General features: G+C 38.2%; 1 protein-coding gene across 1 annotated transcript in view; it reads right to left on the reverse strand.

Annotated features, from left to right (window-relative positions):
• LOC122802388 (serine/threonine-protein kinase 24) overlaps nucleotides 1-27,247 on the reverse strand; it is a 1,288,879-nt gene that overhangs the window by 658,005 nt on the left and 603,627 nt on the right. Inside the window, exon 4 of the mRNA XM_044072014.1 lies at nucleotides 4,602-4,710. Within this exon, the coding sequence (XP_043927949.1) occupies nucleotides 4,602-4,710 (109 nt within the window). The remainder of the gene's footprint in view (nucleotides 1-4,601; nucleotides 4,711-27,247) is intronic.

Here is a 27,247-nt window from a genome sequence, read left to right on the forward strand (position 1 = left end):
TTGCAAATTAAAAGCTGTCAATGAATCTCACACTGCCACAAATGTTCTCCACGAGGGGCTGATACAAACAACTGGTGCCAGAGTCATGGACTAAAACTAAATGCCAGGAAATGCATAATAGTATTCTTTGGGAAGTCATCCATCCCTGGTAACTATCATATTGACAAAACACCCCTTAGAGTTGACCCAATAGTCAGGGACTTGGGGACACACATAGATAGCAATCTAGCCTTTGATCATCACATGTCTACAGTGGTGAGAAAATCATTCTATGTTGCGCAACTTATAAACAAAGGTATGGCACCTAAGTTCAAGGAAATCATTGTTTCACTGCATTCATCAGACCTATCATGGAGCACAATGCCCCCTTTGGTATGTACCTAACCCGGCATATCCAACAATTGGAACGTCCACAGAGGTTACTCACTAAAAGAATACAGGGCACAAGTAATATGTCCTATGCAGACTGCCTCAAGGCCCCCCTGTATTCAGTCTCCTACAAGCTTTTGAAGGGAGATGTATGCCTGACATACAGGGCAGTGTCAGACCCCACTCTGATGGATGATCTACATATCCACAAAACAAAACAGCACCAGAATTACCTGTTCTAAACCTTGCCTGTGACATAAATAGGACCTGCTGTTGAGATAGGTATGTATCCCAGAGACTACCCCGTCTACGGATGTCTGTGCTGTGACAGAAACCTGGTTCAAGGCTCCTGAGAGCACCCCAGTGCTATCAGGTTTTACCTCATATCATGCATTCCGACCCAAAATCCGGACAATACCAAGAAAGGAGGGGGGGTATCCATATTCATCAAGGACACCCACACCTCAAGACTGGTGGCAACGCACGATGCATCGGAGACCATCCAGGTGCAATTAACCATAGGCAAGACTGCTCTGCAAATTGTAGCATGTTACAGGCCACCCTCACAAACTCAGGAACCTCACATGGCCTTCCTGAAAACACTAGAGGGGATAAATGTATCACCAAACGCCATCATACTAGGTGACTTCAATTACCCTAATATAGACTGGGAAAACTACTCAAGCTCAAACACCCTAGCCCAAAAGTTCCTGGAATTCATAAACTCAAATGCCATGGAACAACTAGTCACCATCCCCACAAGAGGAGATAACATACTTGATCTCATCATCACGAACATGGGAGCACAATGTTCAACACCGAAGTATACCCCTCACTGGTGAGATCAGATCACAACTAATCTCGCTGGAGGTCCTCATCCCACCCCACCTGAAATAAAAAGACCACAGTAAAGAACTTCTCAAAGCCGACTTCACACTTCTAAAGACTAGTGTGGTCTCCTTTAAGGCCCCGAAATGCGGAAAACAGTACTCAAGCCGCTGAATCACTTACAAATGCCTTCTACCAGCACCTGCAGGACTGCATGGATAAGGCAATCCCAAGCAAAACAAAGACTCTTTGTACCAAAGGCAAGCGTCCAGTCTGGTGGACCCCAGCCATAAACAAACTCTACAACAAAAGGAGGAAGCTACTACAAGATAGAGCAAAATCCTTAAAAGGTAAGACACCCTTGATCACTATAAGTAAAAAACTAAGAGCTCTCATAAAATCATCCAAAGCAAATTTCGAGAGAAAAATAGCTAAAGACTCAAAAGACAATCATAAGGCCTTCTTTAGCTATGTTAGAAACCTAGGAGGAAACTCCCAGATATGCTCAGAACTAGTTCAAAATGATGTGAAGATTACTGATCCTACAGACATTACCAACATACTGGCTGACAGGTTCAGGGCAAACTTCCCCCCACAAAAGGAGAGATATCTATACCAAACGATTGCAGCCCCCCAAACATCTCCAGCGCCCAAGTGAGAACTGCTCTCTCCAAAGCAAAAAACACAGCATCCATGGGACCTGATGGTGTCCCCGGCTGTGTGCTCCACGAACTCAATGAGGAATTAAACCCACAGCTAGGACAGCTGTTTAATCAAAGTCTTACCTCTGGATACGCACTCCAGGGAGTGGCGCACTGCAACTGTGGTCCCACTTCACAAAGGCGGTGCTTCCACCGACCCTGGAAATTACCGCCCATTAGCTTGACAAGCCTTATCTGCAAAGCCATGGAGAGGATCATAATGGACCTCATAAATAAAGACATAGGGAATTTGCAGACTTTGGATCCAACCCAGTTTGGCTTTGTCAAAGGCAGATCATGCCTTTTAAACTTGGTTGACTTTTTCAAACAGTCACCAAAGCCATTGATGAGGGAAAGGCAGTCCATACAGCCTACCTCGATCTGGCTAAGGCCTTCGATACAATACCCCACTGGGTATCATTGAAAACTCATCAGCTTAAATGTTAACCCATACATCACAAGATGGGTTGCAAACTGGCTGAGTGACAGAACCCACAGGGTCAGAGTTGCTGGCGCCATGTCAGACTCAAAGCCTGTCACAAGTGGTGTCCCACAGGGCTCAGTCCTGGGCCCACTCTTGTTTGGCATCTACTTTTCAAGTACAAGCAAACACAGGAGGGTTATGGCTGACAAAGTTTGCAGATGACTGCAAACTGGCCATAGTAGAAAACACATCTGACACAGATATCCTTCAGAAGGGTCTCACAGAAACGGATAACTGGTGCCAGAGCCACGCCTAAAGTTAAATGCCAAAAATGCATAGTCATACCTTCGGGAAAAACAAGGTTACCCCTAGCTACCAAATAGGTGGCAATCCACTGAGCACAGAAGAAGTTATCAGGGACCTGGGGACCCAGGTTGATAGTAGTCTGTCATTCGACACCCATGTAGCTAAAGTAGTTAGGAAGACCTTCTACATTGCCCACCTTATCATGAAGGATTCTCATCTAGATCAAGGGAGGTCATAGTCTCCCTTTACTCATCACTCATCAGACCAATGATTGAGTACAATGCCCCATTCGGAATGTATCTGACCCGACACTTGCAGCAGCTGGAGAGGCCACAAAAGTTCCTCACCAAAAGGATACAGAGTCTCAAAATCTGTCCTATGCTGCCCGACTGAAAGAACTCCAGCTCTATTCAGTCGCACGCTGCTCAGAGGTGACCTTTGCCTAACATACAAGGCCATGTCAAACCCAGATTTGATGAATATGCTTCACCTCAAAAATCTAGATCCATCAGAGCCACAAGGGCGGGAGACTTAAACCTCGACACGGCTATTAATAGGACGTGCTGGAGGGATAGATTCATCACCCAAAGACTCCCTATGCTGTGGAACAAAATCCCGGTACATGTGAGGCAGAGCACCTCGCTGGCCTTGTTCAAGAGAAATCTTGACCAATGGATGGGAGATCGCAGATATACCCCAGGGATTACCTCAGTGTCACTGCTCGACAGAGGCACAGCAAAATAATGGGTATAGTTCCCCATACTAAAGGGGTGGCGTAAGCCACAAAACGATGGGCTAGGCTTGTAAATGCCCTCGGGCAGATAGCCTAGTATGAACCTATGAACCTATGAACATGCTCCCCATCCATGTGAAGCAGAGTTCCTCCCTAACCCAATTCAAGTGCAACTTTGACAACTGGATGGGAAACTGTAGTCATCCCTGGTTTGTCACCTATGTCTCTAATGGACACAGGTAACCTGTAAATCTCCCAGGCCCGTGCTTATACTCATCAAGGGTATCAGAACTTGTCAAAGATTTGGGATGCATGGCTAAGCTTAAAAAGGCCCTCGTGGTGGTTAGCCTAGTAAACACCTATGAACCTATAGAAAGAATGAAAAAGACAACAGCAGATCCAACAGGTAACATTCCAAATATACAGTCAAAATAAAAAGCTTAACATTTTGTAAGCCAACTACTTCCCAACGCTTACGGGAAAAAACACAGCTCATGTGAAACAAGATTCATAACTAAAGGGGTTGAAAAACAGAAAACTACTCAGTAAGACTTAGAAAATGTCCTTAAGTTTCATTTGTCTACAAATTTCTGAAGCATGACCTGTATTTAACAGAGAAAGCTATATGACTGACCAGAATGTACCTGAAAACATACACTTGGAACATACAGGGAGCAGACACAATACAGGATCTATCTTTATGCTACAAAAAAGGTACAGATGCATTACTCACATACTCTGAAACTATACAATAAACTGTCACTCATGGCTAGTTAAGCTCATCATTAACAGTCTTCAAATAAAATACAGATAAGTATATGGGTAACAAAAAGTACCAACATTGGTTAATGACACTCAATTTTCTGAAAATAAGTAGGCTATATGCTTGATATTTAAGCCTATGAATTTCTTCAAGTTAGTTCTACAATGCAGATCTAAGACTGACATGCAAGCACTGCCGTCTCATTGTCATCAATCAGTAAGAGGGTTAATCCAACAAGCACATGCATTGCCTTTTATGAAGGAAAAAGTGGCACTTGTCCAGCAGTCATACACCACCTGTTATTTACTAGAGTGTGCCAAATGTGGGTTGCAGAGACAGACATCTTCATGTTGACAGTGCTGCACATGCAAGAATATGACTGTAGAAGCCTGAACTACTGTGGCACAGAACAATGGAACTGTGTTTCGGTACACAATGCACTGTTGTTCAGTAGCAGAGAAATGAACATGCATTTACCTTTGATATCCCTATGGATTTTTTTCTCTGAATGAAGATAATCAAGTCCCTTTAATATTTCTCTTAAAATTGTAGCGATCTGTGTTTCATCCAGGGGGCCAGGCTCTAACTAAGCAGAAAAACAAAACATAAAATAAATAATCAAGAAAACCAATTGCTTGACTTCAACATTTCCTAAGATACGCATTGCTAAGTAGCCCCCCCCAAAAAATAGAGTACCAAATACCCTTTTAGGCAAATAATACCTTTCCTTACATCTACCACTACTGCATAAACAAGGGACTCTCTCTTGGTATATGGGAAACAATACCAACTTTTATGATGGACATCCTGGACCAATACCATAATCCTTCCAGTTAAAGGTCCAGTTTCTCCCAATCAGTAAACTACAGGTCACATCACAGTAATCTTAAAGTACCACCATGTTCAATGATAATGGCAGGTGTACATACTTTCCTTCTAAGCTACCACAATCAGCTGTGGGGGAGGGAAAAGATGTTTCCAGAGTGGCAACCCTTTACTAAGGTTACCACCTGTCCCACTTTGCGAGAGACAGTCCCTCTTTGGGCAGCTGTGTCCTGCAAAAAATTGAAAATATGGCAAATGTCCAGAGAGTTTACGACAAATATATTTCCTATATTTTATGTAATAGTTGCATAAAACAGTTGTTCTGTATCTGAAACACCTAAATGTTATAAGAAACAGAATAAGCAACTAAAATGCTATAAGAATAAGCTTTTATTTAGGCAAAAAAGTGAAGTTCTGTCCTTTGTACTGGCCGTGGGTATGTTTCGCCCTGCAAAATCTGAAGTTTGTACAAAAAAATGTCCCACTTTGGGCATTTGAAAAGGTGGCAACCCTACCCTTTACTTTCTAAATTTCAGCAAGGTGGTTACAGTCTCTTGCAGCCATAAATGAATGCCCTGGTTCACCTACACTACTAATAGCTTAGTGCTGCCACTAACTTTAAAATACTAATTCAGTGCATTTTCTGAGTTATATGTTTTCAAAAGTCAGTCAGAGTTTTCATCTTCATTTTTAAACGGTTAGAAATATTTTTTTCCCTGGTCTTAATTGCAATTACAACTGGCAAGGCGCTGGGGAGGGGCATGGAATGGCCATGAAGGGCTTCCCCTAAATTCTGCAAGGAGCTCATCCAATTATCCCTGAAACCACCCCCACCCCCACCCCCAGCATGAGAGGTGGTTTCTCCAATCACCACCAGGGAGAAAACCAGAGGGTCAACATAGTAAGTTCAAAAGGTCTTTACTTATGCTTTAAGAAAATGACCATATCAAAATTATTCTAAAGACTCTCAAACTGTTACACCAGTAGAAAAACTGTTATGCCATGAAAGCATGTATAAATCTTAGTACAAACCTGTAGTAAAAAATTCAGATGGTGAGAACAAAAAGTAACAACTGTCGATATAATGTTTGAAATGTGGGAAAAGTGCTCACATGCCTAGATTATATACCAGTAGCAGTACTGTTAAACTTATTAAACATATGCATACTACAGCAATAACCAATGACGTCAGTGTGGTATACTAAGATTTACCAATGGTTGGTGTGGTTTAATCACAAGGGCGAAGCCCAAGAGATTAAATAAAGCCAACCATGGGTAAATCTTAATATACCACACCACAAAGTCGATTATAGCTATTATACAATGACATTATTTACAAAAAAAATTACTTACTTTTCTTAAATAATGTCTTTGTACAACAGCGCTGTGGTGTCTTTCTGCTTCTGCTACATATCCTGTTGCTTTTTTTGATGTACTGCGCATGCGTATAGGACTTCCGTTCCCACGCAAACTCAATACTTCAGTGCTATGGAAAGGAAGTGACTGAGAAAAGAAGGTCTCTGCTGCTACTTTTTTCTTTTCTATTTTTAAATAAAACGTTTCAGACAGTTTAGGGGTAGGAGAAAGAGAATGGAGGAAAAACAAGGAAAATCAGGTATGTTTCTTTAGTTTTGAATAACGTACCTGATTTTCTTAGTATTTTCTCTTCCCTGTCTCTCTCGTATGTCCAGAGTCTGGATTTCTGATTTTATTTATTATTTATTTTAGTTAAAAAAAATTAAAAGTTACAGTTTATACCAATGGAAAAAGTTTGGGCGACCAGACCTTTTTCCATTGGGATATTCTCAGATTTACAAACTGCACGCTGAATGGGCTGGCCCATCAGCGTGCTCGTTTTCGAATATTAATTGCCAGTCATTGTACAATAGTGATGTTACACCTCCAGAATGTGATAAATTATAGTACAACTGAAACTGCATTCTGTTACTGTGCAACTGCCAAGTCAAGTGCAATGTCTTAATTGCTGGCAGATGACTGCTGGACTCAGGCAGTAGGGCAGCAGACAAAATATTATGCTCATAAGGAGAAAAGTACAGTTTTGTACCTACCATAAATGTAGATGTTCGAGTGTATATACTGCTGCAGTCATCACACTTGGGTTATCCTGCTGTCAGGCGGTCCCGCAGTCGGCCGAATTCCAAAGTCTTGGTCCGGCGTCGGTTGTCGTCGCTTCTTCCCTGACTTCAGTGCGACAGGGGGATAAAAGAGGCAGCCGACGCCATTTTCTTCAGTTTTTCTTGCCCCAGATGTCAGGTTCCCCCAACTAGGAAGGCAATACAAATAACTATGCAAAAATACCTTAGTAGATAAACAATAGTACTAGCTGTTAGCAAATACACCATACAGACAAGGATCCAATAGATTGATGTACATGGAGTTATAACTAACACCCTGGTATGATGGTGGGAGGGTAACCTGGACTGCAGCAGTATATACACTCGAACATCTACATTTATGGTAGGTACAAAACTGTACTATGTTCATCGTGTTATACTGCTGCAGTCATCACACTTGGGTTGAATCCCAAAGCTATGGATGGGTGGCTGGTACTAAACTGGGTTAGGTGAAGCTAGGATGCCCTGCAGAACTGCAGTGGCAAAACCAGCTCTGGTTTTTGAGTATAATGGAAGGTGGTAGTGCTTGGTAAAGGTGTGCACTGAACTCCAAGTAGCTGCCTCCAGAATGTCCTTGGTTGGAACCCCCCTGAGAAAGGCTGCTGAGGTTGCTGTAGCCCTGGTAGAATGGGACCTAATATTAACAGGCACTGCTTTCCCATGGTGCGAGTAGCAAAAGCGGATACAATGAGCTATCCATTTGGAGATGGTCTGTTTTGAAATAGCCTTTCCTTGTGAACCTGCAGCATAGGATACAAAGAGTTGGTCAGTTTTTCTGAAGGTCTTTGTCTTATCCAAATAGTGACATAGCTGTCTGTGAATGTCCAAGGAGTGAAGGAGTCTTTCTCCTTTATTCTGGGGGTTTGGATAAAAGGTGGGTAAATGAATGGTTTGATTCAAAGCCACACTGGATACTACCTTTGGCATAAAGCTAGGGTTAGTTCGTAAAGAGACTCTGTCCTGATGGAAAATGATGAAAGGTTCCACTGCCATAAGTGCCTGTAGTTCTGAGTCCCTGCGTGCTGAGGTGATAGCCAGCAACAGAGCTGTTTTCCATGACAAGTATTGTAGTTCTGCTGAGAAGGCTGGTTCGAAAGGAGGCAGTGTTAATTTTTCTAAAACGAAATTGAGGTCCCAAGCTGGCGTTGGGGGTTTCTGGGGGGTCTCATATTCTTAGCCCCTCTGAGAAACTGCCTTAGTAAAGGGTGTGAGAATATGGAAGGATCCGTATTATATTGAGCTGAAATGGCTGAAGCATGGATCTTAATGGATGAGAAAGAAAGGCCTTTGTGTAGCATCTCAGTTAAGTATTACAGTATTTGAGGAATGTTTGGTATCCCAGGATATTAGCCTTTAGCCTGGTTCCATGCACAAAATCTTTTCCATTTGTCCGAGTACGTTTTTCTGGTGCTGGGCCTCCTGGCCTCCAAAATGACATTCAGGATGTCCTTTGAGAGAAGTGTTGATTGATAATTCAAGGTATTCTCCATACAGCTAAATTTAACATCCTGAGCTGACTGTGAAGGATCTGAGAGTTTTGCTGAGTCAACAGAAGTGGGAATTGAGGTAAGATCCATGGAGGGCTGTGAGTCATGGTCCTTAGTAATGGGTACCAGTGCTGACGTGGCCAGTCCGGAGCAATGAGGATCATTTGTGGTCTCTCTGATCTGACTTTCAGTAATACCTTGGTCAAGAGAGGTAGTGGTGGGAAGGCACAGACTGTCAATGCTGACCAACTGAATGATAGGGCGTCCACTTTCCAGGCTAGGGAATGATAAGTCCTTGTGCAAAATTTTTGTAGTTGGCAATTGTTGGGAGAGGCAAATAGATCTATGTCTGGGTGGCCCCACCTTTGAGTTATCATTGAAAATACTTGTGGGTGTAGTCTCCACTCGTGAGGATCTGCCAAATTTCTGCTTAATTTGTCTGCCAATATGTTTTCCTTTCCTGGCAGGAACTGTGCTTGCAGTTGTACTTGGTAAGTCAATGCCGTGTTCCACAAGGTCATTGCCTGTCTGCATAAAGGGTAGGAGTGTATTCCTCCCTGTTTGCTTATGTACCACATAACTGTGGTGTTGTCTGTCCTTATTAGTAGTTGTCCTGGATGCAAGAGGTCCTTGAAGGCTGTCAGTGCATTTTGCACAGCTAGCATCTCCTTTTGGTTGATGTGTAGATGCATTTGTTTTGCAGACCATTTGCCCTGTATGCACTGTCCTGCCATGTGTGCTCCCCAGGTGTAGTCTGAAGAATTTGTTGTCATAGTTTGGTTTGCTGGAGGTAAGACAAAAGGAAGACCCTTGTTTATTTGACATGCTTGAGCCCACCATAGGAACTCTTTTTGAAGGCAGGGAATGAGAGGTATACTTGTTTCGATGCTGTGCCTGTGTTGAGTCCATACACTTTTCAGGTACCATTTTAATTTCCTCATATGCAGCTTTGCATCTGGAATTAGTTGAATGCAGGATGCCATGAACCCCAATGCCTGCAGGATTTTCCTTAAAGTGAGCTGGGTAGAAGTTGCCATCTTTTGGAAGTATTGAGTCAGTTGTTTTTGTTTGTCTGGCGTGAAATAAGCCATCTGGGCCATTGTATTTAAGCTGGCACCCAGGAATATTATGTCTTGTGAGGGTATTAGCTTTGACTTCTTTTTGTTTACTGTGTACCCTAGGCAACTTAGCAGCTTTGTTACAAATGCCAGATGCTGTAATAGAATGGCCTTGCTGTCCGCTTGGATCAGGCAGTCATCCAGATATGGATAAATTTGTATTCCTCGTTGTCTGCAGTATGCAATTACTGATGCCAGGCATTTCGTAAATACTCTGGGCGCAGTAGATAAGCCAAAGGGCAATGCAGAGAATTGATAATGCGTTGTACCTGCCAAAAATCTGAGGTATCTTCTGCAATCTTGTCTGATAGGGACATGCAGGTATGCCTCTTTGAGGTCCAGCGTTACCAGCCAGGACTCCTTGCCCAGCATGGGAAGAAGCTGCTGTAGTGTGAGCATTTTGAATTTGGGTACCTCCAGGTATGTGTTTAGAATTGAGAGGTCTAAAATGGGTCTCCAGGCTTTGTCCTTTCTTGGTACTAGAAATAGTCTTGAGTAAAAACCTTGACCTTGCTCCTTTGTAGGTACCTTTTGAATTGCTTTCATATCCATGAGAGCTGACATTTGCCTTTGTGCCTCTGCCCATTGGTTTGGAGGCAGATTTGGCATGCCTCTCATCCGTGGTAAAGTGTGAAAATGAAATCTGTAGCCTCGGGTAATAATATCCAGAACCCATTTGTCCTTTGTTATGATGCGCCAATTTTGTGGAAATAGAGCCAGTTTTCCTCCCAAAGGTGCTGCCAGGGCAATTTTGCTTGGCAGGCGAAGAGGGAAGCCATTGTGTTTGTTTCCTGAAGGGTTGAGATCTTTCATCTCCACCTCTTTGAGTTGTTGTATGCCATTGTCTAGGCCTGAAAGAACCTTATGGCTGGCCTCTGCCCCTTGGGCATCTGTACCTACCCCTTTGGGGTCTGTCTGATGCAGGAAACGACCAGTTTTTTGATGGCCAGTTTCTGCTGAAACTAGGAGGTTGTACCTGTAAAAAATCTTTAACTGTCTGCATAGATTTTGCCTTTTCTTCCATTTTCTTTAAAACTTCCTCTGCTTTGACACCAAATAACACATCTTTCTGCAATGGGGCATCCAATAACTTTTTTGACATGTTCTGCTAAGGCTTGCTCTTTTAGCCAAGCATGTCTACGTATTACAGATCCTGTGACAGCTGCTCTACATGAGGCTTCCAATGAATCAAAACCACACTGTAAGGTATGCTGTCCCACCTGTTCTGCTGCATGCAGCAAATCCTGCATCTCTTTGAAATCAGATTGATCTGTCTGAGGGATCATTTTCTGCTTTAACTGTGTAATCAAATACTGCTGGTATTTTAGCATGTGGAATTGGCAGTTTAAGGCCCTCATGGCCAAAGTGGCAGATGTATACACTTTCTTCCCCCATCTTTCTAATGCTCTGGAATCCCTTTCAGAAGGGAGTGGATTCTTAGCAGTAGAGGCCTTAACCCCTTTGGGAATCTGGGAAATGGTTTTGGGGTCTGCAACAGGGCTTTTATATAGAAACTTATGAGAATCAGGAACTCGGTAGTATCTGTCTGGTTTAGCTGGTGCAGGAGGTAAGGAATCTGGGTTTAGACTAGATTCGGTGTAAACATCACCCAAAATGTCTAAGTCTTCATAAGGAGGGAAGGAATAATCCTGGTCCTCAGAGTTAGCTGAGGAAATGGATGCTTGGTCAGAGGAAGGATAATCTTCCTCCAGTCTAGGCCTTTTGTCAGGAGGGGGTTGTGAACCCCTGATAAGGGTAATTAAATCCTCAGCCATCTTAAGCATCTGTTTTTTAGGCATAGGGGCCTGTGGGGGTGTCTGTGGACCTGGTTTCCTAACTTTTAAGGGGGCTTTAAGTTTAGCATAAGACTTAATGGAGATAGTTGTCGGAATGGAGATAGTTGTCGGTTTGAAGACACCTTCAGAAACCGAAGGCCTGCCCAAAATCTCCGGATCACAGTCAGGGTTGGCATCCGAGGGGTGAGAAGGAACCGGCTCCTGAGGCCCAGCTGATTCGGTCTGGGAGGCCGTCAGAATTTCTAACTCAGCGGTAGTCAGGGGCTGCGTAGGCGCCTCGCTGAAAACCGGCGAACCGTTGGCAGGCCTTGCTGAGGCCTTGGTATCTGGTCTTGGCCTTGGTTGCCTGTCTTTATCTTTGCGTTTTTTAATCATTGCTGATGTCGGTTGCTCCGACGACATGCTATAGTTAAATTTTCTGCCAAAATAATGTCGGGTGAAATCTGCCCGACGCTTGATTGTACGTTTGTTGAACCTAGCACAAAACCGACAACCAGAGACGTTGTGGTCTGGGCCTAGGCAAGGAATACAATAAGAATGAAAATCCTTATGAGGTATTTGTTTCCCACAAGAAATGCAATTATCAACTTTGTCTGACATCGGTCTGAGGCAAGAAAAGTTTCCCCAACAGGGTACTTAGCTTTAGAGAAGACTTCGGGCTGAAATTCGATTCGAAAATCTCAGGAGCTAGCCGACCGGCACTTGCGAACTGCTTCTGCTTCGGGCACCGCGCGGCAAGAAAGACTGCCTCTTTTATCCCCCTGTCGCACTGACGTCAGGGAAGAAGCGACGACAACCGACGCCGGACCAAGACTTTGGAATTCGGCCGACTGCGGGACCGCCTGACGGCAGGATAACCCAAGTGTGATGACTGCAGCAGTATAACACGATGAACATCCACAGCAACTGCTAACAAAGTAGAAGAAATGGTATGCATTTCAACGTAATAGCACACTATATTCTGCTACTGAGAAAGAACTACAAACTGGGTTTGTAAAAGTAGTCCATCCGGTTGTTTTTGTTCCCAATTTAACATAGCATAAGAAGAAAAGATTCCCAACCCAACTTTAAACAGTTATGCAGGCAATGAGAAGAAGATACTTATTTTGACAGACCACCGTATTAGTGTGAAGAGAGAAACCAGTAGGTGAACAGGCCTACATATGTACCTCTGCTGAACCAGAAAACAGGATGAGAGTAGAGGGAACAACCACCAGATGCATTCATTATGGTGTATGAATCCAACAAAAATCAAGGCATACTGTTAGAAAGTCATAAGGGTATGAATATTTGGCTAAGACTACAAAGACATGAAGAACTTACACCAGTTAGAGAGATATGCCAGAATACACTTATAACAAAACCAGTACAAGGAAGGGGCTTGTATACATATATACTGCACTGCAGATGGGACACATTGCAAAGCAGGGAGTTGAAGTAGCCAGCAGAACTGAAGAAAAGGTGGCATTCACTGAAAGAATATATACACAGACACATGCATGCATACACACATTACATAAGACAGCACCCACTTCTGTCTGCATCCTCAAAGATGTACTCATGGGGGCGGAGGCTAGATGCCCAACTGGTAACAGCTTTTTTCTTGAGGTCCACATCAGTTACTAGAAAACAGGGAAATTATTAATTAAACTTCTATCATCTATCGTCTAAAAGTTGAATCTACTAGATATTCAACTTTGAAGTGTCTTCTTAAAGATTTTCCTGTCAAATTTTATGATTACTTATCTGGACAGAGATGAGCAACTCAAAAGCTTCACATTCTGATTCTTCACTAAAAGAGAGATCCAATCTACATCAGCCACTCTTCAGGAATTATCTCTAAAGATGGACAGATTTACAGATAATCTTGAAAATTTAAAGGCAAACTGCCAACAACAAACAGATGTTTTAAAGGAAATTCTCCAGAAACAGCAATCTAAAATTTTGGACATCAAAACTTCTCTGAGTGATATAGATGGAAGACTAAAAGAAGATGAATCTTACTGTGAATTTATATTGCAACAAAATAAGTGGCTGATAAATAAGGTGGATGATGTTGAAAATAGAGAAAGGGGAACTAATATCAGAATTTTCAGTATTCCTGAGAAGTCTGAAGGAGAAGACATCATCTCTTTTCTAAGCGCCTGGCTCCCTGAAATTTTGGACTTAAAAGAAAGTTTGTCCTATGGAACTGAAAGAGTACACAGGGCTATTGGGAAACCTATACCTTCTTCTCCTAACGCTTCCCCAAGGTCAATAGTTGTGAAGTTCCTATCCTTTCTAGACAAAGAACTTGTACTAAACAGCCTGGAGGAAAAGTCCTTTGTCATTCAAAGGAAACCAAATAAGGTTTCACAATGACTATTCCACAAGGGTTTTAGAAATGAGAAAAAACTCTTGGCCATTAGTAAAACTATTAAAGCAAAATAAAATTAAAGCTCAACTTGCCTATCCAGCTAAAATCAAAATTACTCACCAAAATGAACTGAGAACTTTCAATACTATCGAAGAAGCTGTTTCCTTTGTTCAGAACAAAAATATCATTACAATCCCAGAAGGAATGGAATGGTCACCATCTTCAACTCTCAAAAGATCATCTGACAAACATAATTGGTCAGATGTAAAGAAGAAGAAGCTAAAGACTGGCCTTAAAAAAGTTTTGGACTTTTAAGTTCACTCAAAGATCAACCTACACTATAAAATGTTCATGAACTTCTAAAAAGTATGTATCACTAATTTATTTTATTTGCAAATACTCTTTTAATCACTTCAACGAAATATATAACATAAGTTAAAATTAAATTCCTCACATATGAATGGAACCGTTTAAAATATTACATAACATTGATAGTTTCTGTGTACACATGCTTTACTTTATTTTAGATTCTAACCTTTTAATGGCTTTAAGATTTCAATCATATGGTTGGAAATATGAAAGTTAATCATAGGAGTTAGTTTTATAGGTGTACGTGTTTACTGAAATGTGTTTGGCAACTTATTGAAACATATTCTGTCAAAACCTGGTTTTCACACAATCATCTCATATGTTTTGAACTAGCGTTACAGCATTCGAAATTGACAGTTAGTGGCTTCCTTCACAAAATGCAGTCTCGAGCTATGTTTATGAAAATGAGGCGGTTTGTCTTCCCTTGACTGCATTCGTGATTAAGATGCTTAGATTCAAGCGATACGAGTAGATCGCTTTTGACAGTGAACCGAGTGTTATCTTAAACATTTATGTATAGTTTCCCTTTATTTACACATATTTTTTTTTTCCTTTTTCTCTCTTGGAACTAGCATACAGCTCATGCTATTCATTTGCTGTTTTCCAGTAGTTGGTGCTTGCCTAGAGGATACGTAGAACATTAACAGATGTTTAAAGTTTTACTAGCTTAAAAACAATGTTAGTCAATTCTGCATTTAGATCTTGCATAGTATTGGTTTCCATAGTAACGTAAGCTGTGATATGCTAATTAAAGATGACGTCATGCCCAAACATTCTGAATAGATTAACATACTTAATAAGTGAACATTTTGGCTTCTCGCATGTCTGATATATGTAATTGCATACCTTACCATTTACATACGTGTTATAATGCTCATATACCTATATGTTTAATTATTAAAATATTCAAACATTTCTGAAGTCCTAAGATAACCGACAGTTTCTATTACTGTTCAGAAGTGCATCCCATAGCTGGAAGCATGATCTGTGGAGGTTAGGTTACTTTTAGGTCTGTGGTATGCTGCTGCACCAATTTCAAGTATTAATGCAATGTTTGTATTGAAACCTTTTCTCTTAACTAAAAATTTGAAAAACGGCTGTTTTACCTCAAAAGATTTTACATGTAAGAGTAAAGAGAAGAAGGTCTTCTCATTGTTGTCTCGATATCCAGTCGGCACGTTTAATACCGATGTAGCGTTGTTATGCATAGAGGCAGGAGTTAATGAATGTGGCAAACATTGTTAAAAATACTTTGAAAGTCAGTTTTTCTACTATTTCTTGTCAAAGAGAGATGGTTCATATTCAAACCACTGTAGCAAAATGTTTACTTGTTGCTCTTCCTTTAGAGATAAGAAAATATGACATTTTACAAAAGTCATATGAATGAATTCATTTTCCCTGTATGCTCTTGATGTGAACTGATATATTCAGTTATGGATATGTTGTTATGTTTAAAAAAAAAAAAAAAAAAAAAAGGTTAGAATGACCGTTCCTTCCCTTGAGAAGACTGCAGACAAAATGCATTTGAAAACGCAACACGGCATCTAGAAATATTCTTCACATTATGCCAAAAACAAAATATCACATACACTCCCTCTGCCCATTTGATTTAGGATGGAATGATTAATTCCTTAATGGCACATCTTACAATTTGTGCAATTCCTGTTTCTTGTCATAGTAAAGATTATCTATTGTTAGAAAGCAGACTTTGTTTTAATAATACATTTTCTGAATGATAGGAAATCTTAAATATTATCAGTGTTGATTACTACAGTCTTGGGTGATTTACCAGAAGGCCGTACGTTTTTTTTGTGACTGGTGAGCCGGAAATTGGAGATATAAAACTGTAATTCTGCAAGGTTCTGTGGAGTTGAGAGGTATCTAGAGTTTTATAAAACAGTTCAATTAGTAGGCTGGGTAGCAACAGTAATTTAAGGTTAATAAGAACAATACTAAAATGTAATTCTTTGTGAATACGTATGTGTGTGTATGCATGTGTGTGTGGATGTATGTGCAGGTGTTAACTGATCAGTCATAAATAGACAAATAGAGGTTTAGAGAATCAATTGCGGGAAAATATGAAGGCAAGGAAGTAATTTTAGCAATAACAAAGTAAAGATTTAATATTCTGGTGCTATAATCATACTTCTTAGCTATCATTGTTTTGCGAATGGCCTTTATCTGCCTAGCTTGGTTTGTTATTTATAAAATATAAACATGTGTGGCTTTCTGGGGGATTACTCAGGATTAGTGGTCACTATATAATGACTGTTTTTCGTGTTTGTGTGTAGTAATCTGAAGTGACACATTAGGTAGGTGACTGGCTGCGGGGCAGAAGTTAAGGAGCAAAAGGAAATGACCGATGAATTGATTCAGCTTTCATTAGGTTGCTATGTTATCATAACCAGTTTTCCAGGTGAGAATTTAAATGGTGGAAAATATGGAATTCTGGATGATACATGAGGTCGTGGTGGAATTTAATGGAATACCACAAATGATAAATATTATTCGAGCAGTAAATTCAGTTTGTTTTTTTCCATTGCTCTAAATTTGGTAAACATAGCTCATTCCAAGTATATGTTACTAGATTTACTAATATAGTTTCAAATACTAATAGAAGTGAGGTAATGACATTAAATCATATTAAATTCTATAAAATGAATACGGAATAGTGAGACAATGATAACATTTTAATGTGTGAAGATTAAAATTTTGAGTAATTGTATATAGTTATATATTTAATTAGAAATGTTAATGAAATGATGACTATTATAAATTCATCTATTTAGAGTTTTATGACTTACATCATCTCATTTCTTAGTATACTAATGTCTCTTAGCCATTAACATGTATGAATTAATAGGTATTATTAATTTAGTTATCAGTTATATTATATTAACATCACTTTCATTCATAATAAAAATAGAGAAACTATAAAGTATTTTGAAATAGTCACAGTATAACTTACAATACATTTAACCTTGAAACATTTTGATAAAACTTCTTCATTTATTGTTAGTCAGGCTTCTATTTCTAGTTTGGTGAAGACTATATGGATTTTTAGAGACTTTCAGTAATTTCAAATATTTAATCATTTTAGTATACATTACATTAATATGTGTTCTCTCGTACCAATTAATTTATAAAATATATATAGATTTCATATACTGGAGACTCAAATTAGGCAATATTTTCAAATCTTTGGTATGATGGATAATCTGATTGGATATTTTTGTCCTTTCAGATTAGGAATGGATTTCATTCCATGTCAGATAAAGGTTTTCCTGAAATTAACTTATTCTCTTAAAATTTTTTTTCTTCTTTTTCAGGCCTCAATTTAATTTTACGTTTTATCTTTTAATGGAAGTTAGCAATTTATCTTTAAAATATAGCTTTTTCAAGAAGAATATGCAGGATTTAAATAATACAAGTATTTATTACTTTACCATTTCAAATTCCCAACTTTTGAGCAAATAAGATAGAATTAACCTTTCTTTCCCTAAATGTTAATGGTTTAAATAATCCAGTGAAAAGATCTAACTTATTAAAATACTTAAAATTAAATAAAGCACAAGTAATCTTTCTACAAGAAACTAATTTTAAAAGTAATGATAGTTTTATTTGGAACCCAAATGAATATTTAAGAATATCCAACTCTTCATAAGTCAAAAAAAAACTAGAGGAGTATTAACATTATGGAAGAAAAGCATCATCTCTCCTCAAATTATCTACAACTATGACGATAAAGAAGGTATTCTATCGATTATAATAATAAAATATAGTAATAGGATCTGGACGTTAGTTAATGCTTATTGGTTTCCTGGTATTGGTGTAAGAACAATAAAAAAATTTAGAACTTATAAACAACAATTCTAAGGGTAGTCTGATCCTAAGAGGGGACTTTAACTGTTTATTCAATTATTCAGAAACTTCTAATAAAAAACTCTTTTTGTAATACTCCTATAGGGAATAATTTAAAAAATGGATAGTTAATTTACAGTTATTTGATTGATTTTATGTTAAAAATAATAATTCTCTGGATTTTTCTCATTGTGATTTTAGATACAAGACTCATACTAGAATTGATAAAATTTTTATATCTCAAAATTTAAAAACAAAAATACAATATTTTACAATAATCCCGTGTCCTATTTCTGACCACAATGCACTCATTTTTCAAATGCAAGTAGACTTTAAAAAATTGTCCTACACTAAAAGAATTCCAGCCTATATTACCAAATTAAAATTGGTTAGATTCAGAAATAAAGTTTTTCTTGGATACAAACCTAAATAGTGAAGTAAACATAGTAATTATCCGGGACTCCTTAAAAGCTTATTTATATGGCAGAATTATTACATGGTTTTAATAATAAAACAAAAGAATGGGAGTTTGAACTATCTAATTTACAAAAACAAATCATATTAATTAACAATGATAATACAATAACTTTCTTAAATAAGAAAAAAGAAATTGATTCCTTAAATAAAAATTATAATGATATTCTAACCCACAAAACTAATTTAGCTTTAGAAAAATTTAAATTAAATTCTTTATCGGTTTCTCCAAAGTATATGCATAATCTAGCATTAAGAATTAAAAGACACTCTATTGAAAACAATATTGTGAATGTGTTTTATGAAGGAAGAAACAATAGAAGTGTCTGATATAGGGGATGTTTTAGATGCCTTTAGGTTTCACTTTTCAGAACAATACAAAAATAAAAAATGTCAACATAAAGTTTCAGATAAGGATTTGGACCTTCCTAGAATAAAAAGCCTCCCAGAAAACTTAAGTGGAATTCAAAAAAAATTTCCTTAAAAGAAATTAATGAAAAAAGTAAAGAAAGTAAAAGCAATAAAGCACCAGGAATAGATGGCATTATTAATGAGATTTATAAACTTCTACCACACTCAGCAGTATCAGTTTTACATAAGGCTCTAAATGAGTCATACTTACAAGGTATAATTTCACCTTTGTGGAAATATTCATTAATTACTCCTATACTAAAAGAAAATAAAGATTCTCATTTGTGCAGTTCATATAGGCCAATTTCTCTGATCAATAATGATTATAAAATCTTAATGTCTATTTTAGTTAATAGATTCAAGAAATCACGAACGCAACGCAACTCATCACTGAAGATCAAACGGGTTTTATATATAATAGACATACTCAAGATAATATACAAAGAATTATAACAACCATAGATATTTTGAATAGAGAAAAACAAGAAGCTCTCATAATTGCCCTTGATATTGAGAAAGTGTTTGATTTACTAAATTGGGATTTTCTCTTTAAAATTCTTGAACTTTATAAGTTTCCCATCCAATTTATTTATTTTATTAAACATATGTATAATAATAATTTAGCCTATGTAAAATTAGGTCCATTTGTATCTGAATCTGTTGAAATAACTAAAGGTACTAGACAAGGATGCCCAATGTCCCCAGTCTTATTTGCTCTAGCAATAGGACCTTTCTCTTTGACAATACAATCTAATCCTAAAATTAAAGGATTTAATATAATTAATAAATTCGATTCTAAGATAATGTTATTTGCAGATGATATTCTACTTACTTTAAAACTTTCAGAAGAGTCTTTACAAGAATTAGATCTATTAATTAAAAAAAATATTGTATTTCAGGATTAAAATTAGCAGTTCTAAATCTAAACATATAACTTTAAATAATGAAAAAGTAATGATAACATTAAATTGAATACAAATAAAATTATTGGAAAACGGGTCTCTTCTTTAAAATATCTAGGAGTTGAAATATGTGAAAATCTTGGTTTAACTTTAAATACTAATTATAATAACATTGTAAGAATAATAAAAGATCTCACAGAAAAATGGAATAATTTACATTTAAATTTTGAAGACAGATTACAATTAAAATTATTTTGTTACCCAAAATAAATTATATTGCTTTATCTATTCCTATATTACCAAATAAACATACTTTAAAAGCAATATAGAAAATTTTATTAAAATTCTTATGGGACCCAAAAAAATAGAATAGACTTATCAAATCATATTAGACATTGGGAGTTAGTGGGAATAAATTTTCCAGATATAGAATCATATATTACAGCTTCTAATCTTAAAATAATTTTAAATTGGATTAATCAAAACTACTCTTCAGCTTGGAAATCCTTACAGGCAGTCATTATACTAAATAAAAATAAATTAATAAAAGAATTACAATTTAATGATCCAAGTAATAAGATTTGGTATGCACTTTTTATTAATTTACAGTATAATACTACTAAACTCACTAACCTAAATTATAAAAACTCTATTTATAATACTTTTAGAAGTTTTGTTAATAATAATATTGATATTAAATTGTGGATACAGTTACTATATCCTTTCAAAATTACAAAAAATGTCTTCAATGATATTAATATGGATAGTCTTAGTAAATGGGAAGAGAAAAAATGTACTTGTTGGTATCATTGCACAAACAATTTAGTTACCCTGGATGCACATAATTTAATCAAAAATTTTAATTTACCTAAAACACATTGGTTAGCCCTTAATAGTTTAATTCCATTCACTCAAGATTTATGCAGAACAATAGAAACCTCTTCTTTTAATTATTTGCCCAAATGTATATAGCTCTTATACATGGAACATTACAAGAAGTAAGATTTAATATCAAAATGTTATAAAATTATTATTAATTACAAATCTATCCCTAATCAGAAATTTTGGGACTTTATTACTAAGGATTTTATGTTGTCTCTAACATCCGAAAATAAAGCTAATCTTTTACTTTCTATTAAATTAACTTCTAATTTGCAGGTTTGGAAGATTTTTTCTTGGAAATTTTTACATAGAGCCTTTACACTCCTAATAAAATTGCTAAATTTAATCTAAGGAAGTAAAATGTTGGAGATGTTCAATAGTTTGTAAAGCTGATTGGTCTCATATTTTTATGAATGCACTCGTATAAGGAAATTTTGGGAAGATTTTGCTAATTTTCTTCGAGCTATTTTCAGGGATTCCTTCATTTTATCAAAATCTTTAATTTTTTTTGAATGTAACTGATTTTGTTATATTGAATAATAATAAATATATTCTTTGGTCAATATTGGCAGTTGCCAGAAAATGTATTACGAGAAAATGGAAATCACCTTCCATTCCAACTTTTGAAGATTTCATGACTTTGTTGGATAAAGTAGCATCAACGGAAACACAAGCTAAAGAACTAAGAATTTTTCCCAAAAAATGGATCAATAATCCTTGGAAGAAGGTTTTTCCCTTATTAAGGCAATGAATTCAGATCTACTCTCACTCAACTAATTAACTTGGAATTTGGATTGTTGAATCTTATATGTCCTTCTTTATATATGTGTATAATTTGCTACTTTCTAATATATTGTTTTGAGGCCTCTGTAAATTTTGTATATAGTTTACCATATTTCGTTTTTCAATTGTAAATGTAAATTCAAAATGTTTTCTTATTCTCTTTATTGAAAAACAATAAAAAATCTTTGAATAAAAAAGTACTCATCATGCTCTCCCAAGTCAAATCACTTGTACCTTGGAAGGATCTGACAAGGTCACAGTAAGGAAGTGGAGGGATGCTTTGAAACAAACCTTGGAAATTCCCTTAAAGTGGAATGTTTGCTAATCAAAAGGCCTCAGAGCCTAGCACCTTACAATGATCACTGGCTTCAAAGGAGGACTCATTCCTGGTAGAAGGTTGTCTGGTTGTCTCAGTAGGCAGGTGTCAGATCAAACCTCAGCATTTGGGACACCAAAGAAGGTCTGGAGCCAGCAGATGACTTTTTTTAGCTCATTATCTTTAGACTGGTCTTTGGCCTTTCTGCACTTGTCAGAGTAAGGGTCAGAGAGACTAAGGCTCTTCATTATCAATTTGCTACATTTATTTGCTAAGGTTCTAAATCAGAAGGGCTTGAAAATGGAGCAGTCTGCCAATAAATGATCCAGCCTCAGGCACAATGCACAGAGGTCATGGGTATCTTGAGGTGGAGTTTTAAGGCCAAGTTTGGCACACCTTCTGAAGCTCTTTTCCAATATGTCTGTCTATCACTTAAAAAAATAAATAGGAGAGATTTCTCCTCAGTAATCATCAACAAACATCAAGTATCGGGTAAAATGCTAAACTACAAAAAATGCATATGTGTGTGCGTGTGTGTGTGCGCATGTGTATATATATATATATACATATATACATATATATATATATATATACATATATATACACAGATAGATATTTATATACATACACAAAGATGTGTGTGTGTGTGTGTGTATATATATATATATATATATATATATATATATATATATATATAAATAAATCTATATACACACACACGTACAGTATGTACATACAAATACATATATTATATATATGCATAGATATATATATATATATACATATATATATATGCATAGATATAATATATGTGTGTGTGTGTGTGTGTGTGTGTGCATATATATATATATATATATATATATATATATATATATATATATATATATATATATTTTTTTTTTTTTTCCCTACACAAGAATGGGGATCATTGGGCCTAAACCCCGGTAACTGGAAGAAAAGAGTGAAAAGGAGATTAAGTCACAAAAAAACAATGAAAAATCACAAAATGCAAAAAAATTATAATCTTAAAGGAACTATTTCCAAAATAAAGAGGCTGAAAAATTAGCATAATAAAAAAAATAAATTACATTATGCTGTGGCCAAGGATTTTGTCTAAATGGACTGGAGGCAAATGAGATGCAAGTGACCTTCGCAGCCAAAGGAATTTATGGGAGGGAAAAATCTTAAAGGAGGTCAAGGCTTGGCACTTTAGTATGGTCAGATCAGATCCCACAACTGGTTGAGTACTTATCAGTCAGATCAGACAGGCGGGATGAACAGGATCTTCAAAACAAGAAAAAGCCACGAGTTTTAAGCATTGCATATGGTAGCGATTAGATTGCCAATAAAAAAAATAACTCACTTTGTGAATTTTGGTAAAATCAAGCATACAGCTGCATGAAAGTACATCTGTGCAAAATCTTACAACAGTAGATGTCCTTTTCTTCACTGTTGGAAGTATTCTTTACAGAAGGGATCTCCTGCCTAGGATAGAACAACCACTGGCTAGTATACCAATGCCTTTAGATCTTATAAGCTTTGTATGTCACATTTATGCTCCTTGTGTAAGTTGTAGGGCACAAAGGTGACATACGGGTGCAAACACTCAGAACTGAATTGCCTCAGGAGGAACAGAATACCCTTCAGGGACAAAAGACAGCCTGTACATCCAGAAGGAAAAGGAAGTAACATCCCCTCAGCCTTGAAAGCAACAAAAACACAGAGGTAAGAGCTAGAAAAGGGGGGAAGGAGGAAGGGACTAAATATTACGTGAAGAGAAGGACATCTACTGTTATGGTAAGATTTTACGCAATTGTACTATATCCGTCCACATCACTGTTACAGTATTCTTTACAGAAAGCAGAGTATAACAGCTCAAGAAGATGGCTGAGAGGAGGAAAGCACAGAGAACCCTCTATAAACCCATGAAGAAAAGCTCTGGCAAAACTCACCCTGACCCAGAAAATAACATCCAATTTACAATGCTCAGTGAAAGTTGAACAGAGGACAAAGTAGCAGCCTCAATGATGGAATTGCTGTTCAAACCCTTAAAAGAGGCATCAGATGAGGTAACTGTCCTAGTATAATGTGCCTTTACAGATGAAGAAATATGTTTGTCATGGAAATAAAGAAATGGCTTTAAATATCCACGAAGAGGCGGTTTGCTTGGAAATGGCCAAACCCAAAGTCCTGGAATGAAAGAAGCAAGAAATCATTCAGACTTGTGAACTGCCTTTGTTTTACCCAAATAATACCAACGTTGTCTATGCAGATCCACGATGTGAAGAACCTTTTCACTTGCAGACTGTGGAGAAGGAATAAAGGAAGGAAGATGAACAGACCAATTAAGCGACAACTCATTAACCATCATACATGTAAAAGTATTAGTTCGATGATACACCCCTGTCCCTGTGAAAAACTAAAAAAGGACAAATAACCAGAAGAGCCTGAAGTTCAGACACTCTCTTGGCTAAAGTAAGAGCCAACAGAAGACTAGTCTTCCAAGTCCAATGTTGCGAGGAAGCTGAACTAGCAGTTTAAAAGGAGCCAGAGTCAGCTTTTCAAGTACAAAACAGGTCACAAGAAGGCGGAATAGGCTTTCTGGGAGGCCTGATATGAAGGGCACCTTTAACTGCTTGACCTCAACCTAAGAGGTCAAAGGAGGATTCAAGGGCAGAGAAGTAGAGACTGCTGATAGGTGAGCTTTAGCTGAAGAATATGTCAACCTAGCATGGAACAAATCAGACAAATAAGAGAGAACCAGAGGAACCCACAGAGAGGGGATACTGATGGTGAGAGAGGCACCAGACAGAAAACCGTTTCCATTTGGATATGTACAATTTTCTGGTAGTGGGTTTCCTGGCCTCCTACAGAACCCAGAGCATGACCTCAGAAAAGAGATGTATGAAATGAATCAAAACCCTATCACCCCACAGTATCATCTGTCTTTGTGTGAGATCGACCTGGTGAGGTAATGTGTGGTGACTGACCATGGCCAAGTGATAAAGAAGGGGGGAACCAATGCTGCTGGGACCTAAAGGGAGTCACCAGCAAGATTTTTAGGAGAGCCCTGCCTGACCTTGTGTAGAATTTGTGGCAACAGGGGTGGGCATACAGAAACCTTCCCCTCCAGTGAAAAGACAGGATATCCACTTTCCATGTCAGAGATCATGGGACTCTTAACACAATTGAGGAAGTGGCCTGTTCAGAGGGGAAGCAAAATGATCTACTTAAGGAATGCCCCACTAATGGACTATGTCCAGTAACGCATCTCTAATGTGAAGCATCCATTCATAAGTCTGTGTTATGGACCTGCTCAGTGAGTCTGCTACTAGATTGTGTTCTGAAGGAATGTAAACAACTTGAAAAGTCACTTGATACCTGACAGCTAAATCCCATGCCTGACAAGCTAATCTGCAAAAGAGATAGAACCTGGTACCCCACTGCTTGCTGATGGATCGCATCACAGGGGTATTATCTGCGAAGACTTTCAGGGGGCCAGGGTGGAAAAGGGAATGAAAAGCTTTGAGAGAAAAGCAGAGCTTTCATCTCCTTTATGTTGATATGATCTGACCTCTGATGAGGAAGACCGAGACCATGGACCTTTAGAAGGCCACAAGAAGGCTCCCACCCCAAGTCCGAAGCATCTGTGAGCAGTTCCTGAGAAGGAAATGGAGCCTGAAAGGGTAGCCCCAGACTGAGGGAGAGTTGCTGAATCAACCACTGAAGCTCAAGTTAGAGACAAGAAAGTAAAGGAACAGGGAACTCCATGTTAGTGTGGCTGCAACATTGCAACCCTCTGAAGTACCAGTGAAACTTTCTCATATGGACCCTGGTGAAAGCAAACATGGGAATAGTGAAACGATAAAACCCCAGAACCCTGAGAAATTCCCTGGCCATGAGACAGGACAGAGGAAGGAGAGACTGGAAAAAAGATATCAAAGACAAAACCTTTGGAGCAGGAAGAGACGCCAACATGGGAATAGTCTGAAGCCTGCAACCAAGAAAACATGATCCTGAGATGGTGTTAGAACAGAGTTCTTGAGATTTATGGTGAACCTTAGACTTTGTAGAAGACAAGTGGCAAAGTGGAGATCCTGCAACAGACTGTTGGGAAAAGGCACCTGAATGAGCAAGTTATCCAGGATAGGGGAAAATCTGCATCCCTCGAAGCCTGTAAAAAGTAATGACAGGAGCAAGGCATTTGGTGAATACCCTTGGGGCAGTAGAAAGGCCAACGGGCAAAACAGAGAACTGAAAATGAGAGGAAGAAATTGAGAAATGTAAAACCTCTCCTGAACAGAAACTGAATGGGGATATGAAAGTATGCATCCTTGAGGTCTACAGACACCAAGAAGCCCTGGGTAAGAAGAGGAGGAAATAAAGTCTGAAGAGAAAGTATCCACAAAGAAAGGACATTAAGAAAGGTGGTGAGCACATAAAGATTCAGAATTGGTCACCAAAAACCCTCGGTCCGAGAAACCATAAATATTGAGTAACACCCCTTTCTCATTTGGCTGAATGGTGCCCTGACTTAAAAGGGACTGCAAAACCTCTGGGAAATGAGGAAGCTATTCTTAAGGAGGTTGCGGAAGCTTTGAAAAGGCAAGAAAGCATTTTCCAAACCACGAAATAGCCCTGACAAGAGACAGACAGCAACCAAGAGCTGATCTGATAACAACTTGGAAGACACACAGAAAGGTGGAGAGACAAGGGGTCCTGGTCAAGTTGAAGAGGAGGGCAAATGTCAAATGGAGACAGGCTTGTCCTGAAAAGAACGCTTCTGAGATAGAGTCTGAGTTGATTTAGCTGGGGGAATATGGCTAGACCCCTTTTTAACCTTGAGGGTTGCTAGAGTCTGCCTATGGACAAAGGCAGACTTAGAAGAGTAATTCCTATGGAATTTGAGGACAGGGAGACAAAAATATATCTGAGCTCTTGCAAGGCCTTACCCTTATCCTGGATGGACTTAAACAGGTCAGCAGCTGTGCCAAAAAGACTTTTATTATCTAGAGAAGCACCAAAAGCTTGGCTTTAATATCATCAGGTAAGGCGAAGAGGTAGCCAAAAATAACGCCATATCACAAAACCAAAAGCAGCCCAGGAAGCGGCATCAGCTGCATCATAGCCACATTTTATGAAGTGACAGGCAATCTGGGAAGTGGACCCCAGCAGGGAAAGAGCTGAAGCCTTCTCAACAAAATAAGAAAGGTCAGACAACACCTTAGTTACCAGAGAAAGAAGAGCCAAAAACATACCTGGTCATGTGGGTTTGGTAATTAAGAGCCCTAAAAGACAAGGTGACATCAGTATATACTTCTTTATCCAAGCTTTCCATAGCCTGACTGTCCTTATCTGAAGGAAGGCATATAGTAGATGGCAAAGGCATAAAAGGCTTATCAATGGAA

Source organism: Protopterus annectens, chromosome 5.part0 (assembly GCF_019279795.1).
Source record: "Protopterus annectens isolate FY-2018-M chromosome 5.part0, PAN1.0, whole genome shotgun sequence".
NCBI lineage: Eukaryota > Metazoa > Chordata > Ceratodontiformes > Protopteridae > Protopterus > Protopterus annectens.